We start from the raw sequence: 5,175 nt of genomic DNA on the forward strand, positions 1-5,175 counted from the left end.
CCTGTCCTCTGACGATTTGTAGAAAGCAGTTCCCAATCGCGCCCAGTTTTGTCAACGCCTACGTAAGGACGATCGCTATTGGCTGTCCAAGAAGTCGCGAGATAACTAATCCCATAATTTACTTAATTGGTCCTGCCTGAGCATTTGTAACAGACACTGTAGGAAAGGGAAATAACATTGTGGAAGACACATAAAGTGAGTTAAAAAAACAACCTAAAAGCGTTTAGAATACATTTTGCAGCGGAAGTATGGCGTCCCGCTTGCCCTTCACAATAAGAGCATTATAGCGGATTATAATGGGGGACGCTTTTATTTTGTATAACTACCGGAAGTAGTTCCTGTGTACTGACGCTAGCTGGGTAGCTAGCGCCGCGTCGCTTAAAAAGCAGCCGGGCTTGTCTTAAACTTAAGAGGCTGACACTCGCTAAACCACCCGATCGCTCGCCAAGCGACTGTTTCACACTGGACTTATTTTTCGTTAATATGGGCCGATAATTCCTTTATTCTAGTGGTATGCCGGGAGTGGTGCGGCCTATTCGGATTAACGTAATGATGACACTATCAACGGCGCGCGTCAGTCCGCCCCTCCTCCAGTTTGAAATTGACCTTAGAAGACACCGTAGCGTATGCTGGACCCGCATGCATCTGTCCACCTCTCCTACGTTTTGAAATTGAGATTTGAACGTCATTTTCTGAAGTATTCGGAACAACAGTGTAAGGTTTGACAAGGTAAGTGTATCTCTCTCTCTCCGGTTTAAAATTTAGCTTTGAAAGTGATTTTTTAATGTGTCTGGGTGATTCTTTGTCGTGGTCATGTTCGGCAGATGCTAACGCTAGTTAGCGGGTATTCAGCCGAGGTCTACAAAATGATGGTATCTACAAATGAGGTATCTACAAAATGATGGTGTGGTTAGCACTTGGACCAGAGGTATCGTTTGTAATTAAAACTTGTAAGAAGCGAAGTGATTTTTTTTCTTTGTATGTGTATCTTGGCGATCGCGATTTTTTTCATGTGACTGGGTGATTCTTTGTCTGTCGTGGTCATGTTCGGCACCTAAAGCTATTTAGTGGATATTAAGCGTCTCCCGGTTTGAAAGTGATTTATTTATGCGTATGTCTCTCTGCCTGGATTGGAATTTATGCGTGTTTGGGTGATTTCTTTGTCTCGTGGTGAAGCTGGATGCTAAAGCTAGTTAGCGGGTATTCAGCCGCGGTCTACAAAATGATGGTATCTACAAATGAGGTATTTTAATGAATATTTTAATGCAAGTTTCCTGTTTTATTGTGAAGGTCCGCGTCGTATGTGAGTGTGATCAGTTTACGTTTCCCCTGTCCCGTCAGCCCAGATTCCTCCCAGCTGTGTTGCCCTCCTGTCTCTCAACCCCTGATTACTGGTGTGTGTATTTAAGCCCTGTGTGTTCTCCTGCCTGTTGCCGGTTCGTCTGTGTTCCTCCGTGTCAGTCTGTGTAACTCTGTGTCAGTCTGTTACCCTGTGTTCCACGGAGTCCTGTTCCTCGTCTGCGTCTCTCTGCTATTCATCATCCGTTGTCATATGCTCCCAGGTCTGTTATTTTAGTTCTCCCAGTTTAGGTGTCTTTAGTTGTTTGTTATGCCCCACTGTTTGTTTGCTTCTACACCTCTGTAAATAAAACCACCGGTATCTCATCCACTGCCTGCATCTTGGGTCCTCCTTCTAAATCCACACGGCTCGCCTCGGCAGCCGTGACAGGTTGAACATGTAAAACTTGCATGTGCCATTCTCCTCATTTTTAAACTTTAAAACTTGTTTTAAAACTTTTTTTTCTTTAAGTTTTTTTGGGGGGGTGGGATGGAAGCAAAGTTTGTGTGTGGATGTATTGTTGTTGTTCTTTGTTTGTTTTCTCATACTATCAAAATAAACTAAATTGATATGCAGTTTTTCTCTCTCACTTTCTGCCTCTCACTCTTTGTATTTACAGTGCAAACAAGATGGAGAGAAACATTGTCTACTGCCTGCTTTGTAAAAAGCCGCAACAGTCCATTCGCACACACCTGAGCAGAGTGTGCCTGAAAGACTGCACACCACAGGAATGTGAGGAAGAAGCTTCCAGAGCCATTGCTTCACAGAAGCTGTTTTCTAATGAAGGTAGAGTCTGGAACTTCTCAGAGCTCCAGGAGTACTGCAAGGATGAAGAATCTTGCATTAAACTCTGCACTCGCCTTCAAACACGTGGATTTATCATCACGAACAGTCCCCAAGCGTTTTCGACAGTTGTGCCAACAGCGAGGTATGATGACCTTATTGCCACTTCCACATATTGGATGACACATACAAACTTTCAATAATGTCTTACCTCTGTCACATTTGCAATAGGTCTGATAAGAAGGAAATTCTTGCCGTGGCCAAGAAGGATATTGAATATTTCCACGCAAGACTTTCAGGCGGTGATTGCATCCCCACATATGCAATGACTACCTTCAGACAGTACTGTGAGGCCATCCTGATTTTACAACATGGACTGACAGGAAATGCTGTTCAAGAACTTTGTGTAAGTGCGCCACCAACAACCAAAGTGCACGATAAGTGAAATGACAGCTGATGTAAGTCTGTATTTGTTTAAGCTCCAACACCTTTTTTTTTACATACACAGGTAGAGGACTGGATGGCGCGGAAAGCAGTAGCTGATGGTGTTGAGCTGAGTGGTAACTTGAAGATAACCAGCCAGGAAGAACAAGTAAGTCATTCATTCTCAGCAGCGACTCTCTTCTTGCTCTATAGGCACCTTGTGAATTGATTTTATGAGATATTTAACATTGATTCCTTTTTTTCTCTGCAGTTGTTGGACTGCTATTTTAGGAACATCCGTCCAGTGTCCTTGCAAAATCAAATTGCTGGCAGCGATGACAGGGGCAAGTTCTTCCTAGGAGAATGTGGGGTCCCACTGTCCAACCCATCATTAGATGTAAAACGCCTGAGAGCGAGGTGAGTGCTTGACCTAACTGGATCAATAGCATATTAAGAAAGATTTGTTTCTTTGATCTGACAGAGAAACCCTAACCCTGGACTCATAACAGTCAGCCACATATGTTGCTGTATGTCAGAGATGTTCGCCCCTTGTATTTTGGTTTTTTCATCTCTCTTGGCTCTAATTAATTTGCATGCATTAAAAACCACAGATACCTGAGCACTGAACCTGGGGATGCTATGGCTGAGTCAGCATCAAGCTCAGTAGGAGGACTACCGACACCAGGACAGGCCAGGTACACTTTTTTTTTTTTTTAAAATATCACACACTACCACAAGTCAACCTGTGTTACACGTTTCCACATTTAAAAACTTTTGATGGATTTGATGCATCCCCTCCTCTACACCTTTCATGTAGCACATCATCTACGCATCTGCCACTCCAAGAATGGGATGCCTTCCTGCAGGCCTTCCCGGTCACGCTGACTGGAGAGCCACCATCCAAACGGCAGTGTGTACAGGCTGGCTTTCTACAGCACAGACACCACTACAAGAAATGGAGGGATATTCAGCTGAAGAACAGAGTTGGGTACATTCTCGGTAAGGCCTGGGCATGTCATGTTAATGAAGCCTCTTCTGTTGCATTGCTTTGTTTGTTTTGTATGTATTTCAGAATGAAAATACTTTAATAATCTCTAAGAAAATTATGTGGAAATACACTTGTGTAGAGACAATAGCAGTAACAGTCTGAACTAATTAAATAATACAATACATGTAAGTTCAACCGACTCAATGTTGTACACCCAAATATACACAGATAGCTCAATTATAAATATATGGAATATTTTAAGGTACAAATACGTGATTGACTAAAATGCATATGGTTGATTTTTCATTTTTAAGCCGCAATAATCACTTGCATTATTTCTTGTACGTCGCTTTGTGACCACTTCATTTAGGTCAGTCAGTTGGCAGAAGAGGAAACCCACCTCAGCCTGCACGTGTGCAGATGGCTTTGGACAAGGAGAAATGGGACACCAACAAGCCCACTGTCAATGCCATCTTGCAGGCCTGGGTTGCTCCGCAGCCCAGTATGCAAGACAACCAGTCCCTCATGTCTTCGATTGCAGAGCAGAAGTGGAAGGGCCTGGCTTTGCAAGACTTCGGGGAACGGAAGGGCAAAGGTAAAATGCACACAACATTTAGACAAATTGCAAGTGAACGTTTCTAAGAGCCCTGTCATGACCGATGGTCTCTTTCAACTTACAGGTGTGATCGCACTTATGCCTTTCCACAAAGGGGATATAGTGTGCGATTACCACGGGACATATATCACTGAAGCAGAAGGGAAACGGAGGCCCCAGTCGGGGTATCTGTTCTTCTTCAGGGACGAGTGTGACCGAGGGATGTGCATCGATGCCACTGCATTCCCCTGTGCCTGTCATCCCGACATTGACACCTATGGGAGGCGAATGAACCATTCCCGGAAAAATCCAAACACCAAGCCACAGAAGTTTACAATGAACTTCCCTGCAGGACCTCAGGAGACAATACTTTTCATTGCCCTGAAGGACATCGCAGTTGGTGAGGAGGTATTATGGGACTACGGGGTAACTCGGAAATCTTATGGTGGTGAAGGGGAAGACTTGGAGTGGCTGGACAGCTGACTTTCATTTTATCTGTTCTTTTCCTCTTCTCTTTGCATGGGCTTTTTTATGTAGTGATTTTATTCTTAAAAAACACAGATGTTTTTACATTGTCTTGCATGTAATTTAAATGTGGTTTGAGGGTTTTTTGTTTTGTTTTAATTTACGTATTGAAATAAAGTGTGATGTTTCCAAATTTAACTCTGCTTCATATTGTATTATTTACGTTCACCGTTTCGTGTTTTATTGTGAAAGTCTTGTGTTTCCATGTTCAGGTGTCTGGTTTTGCTTCCACTGTGGCTCCATTTTAATTTCTCATTTGTGTTCCCCGCGTCTTGACGCCTCCTGAAGAGCATGAGGATTAACATAGCCAAGGTGATTATGAAACACGTCAGGTTTACAGATGAATAATAACAATAATAATAATAAATGTGAGATACTAGCTCTACATGAGTGTCTCCTGCAGTTAATATGTAATACACAGATGAAAGATGAGGTGAGATATCTAGGCATTATCTCTTGTCATTTGCAAAGATTAACTACTAACAGAAAATAAGAATATCTCAATAATAGACTTAGAATTTT

At 42.7% G+C, this 5,175-nt stretch overlaps 1 protein-coding gene across 1 annotated transcript; it reads left to right on the forward strand.

The window, feature by feature from the left end:
* Window positions 1–1,968: 1,968 nt before the first annotated feature.
* On the forward strand, window positions 1,969–4,611 carry LOC146620607 (uncharacterized). The gene is made up of 8 exons (XM_085367742.1): window positions 1,969–2,267; window positions 2,354–2,528; window positions 2,631–2,714; window positions 2,817–2,962; window positions 3,157–3,240; window positions 3,363–3,544; window positions 3,904–4,128; window positions 4,214–4,611. The coding sequence occupies exons 1-8, from the start codon at window positions 1,969–1,971 to the stop codon at window positions 4,609–4,611; spliced, it is 1,593 nt and encodes a 530-aa protein (XP_085223868.1).
* Window positions 4,612–5,175: the final 564 nt, after the last annotated feature.

Source organism: Diplotaxodon limnothrissa, linkage group LG12 (genome assembly GCF_057381915.1).
Source record: "Diplotaxodon limnothrissa isolate DT_005_m linkage group LG12, D_limnothrissa_male_GT1.1, whole genome shotgun sequence".
Classification (NCBI taxonomy): Eukaryota; Metazoa; Chordata; class Actinopteri; order Cichliformes; family Cichlidae; genus Diplotaxodon; species Diplotaxodon limnothrissa.

Coding starts and splice junctions, on each gene's coding strand:
- LOC146620607 (XM_085367742.1), top strand. CDS start 1,969: ATGGAGAGAAACATTGTCTACTGCCTGCTTTGTAAAAAGCCGCAACAG. Junction 2,529..2,630: donor ATGCTGTTCAAGAACTTTGT/GTAAGTGCGCCA, acceptor TTACATACACAG/GTAGAGGACTGGATGGCGCG. Junction 2,963..3,156: donor GTAAAACGCCTGAGAGCGAG/GTGAGTGCTTGA, acceptor TAAAAACCACAG/ATACCTGAGCACTGAACCTG.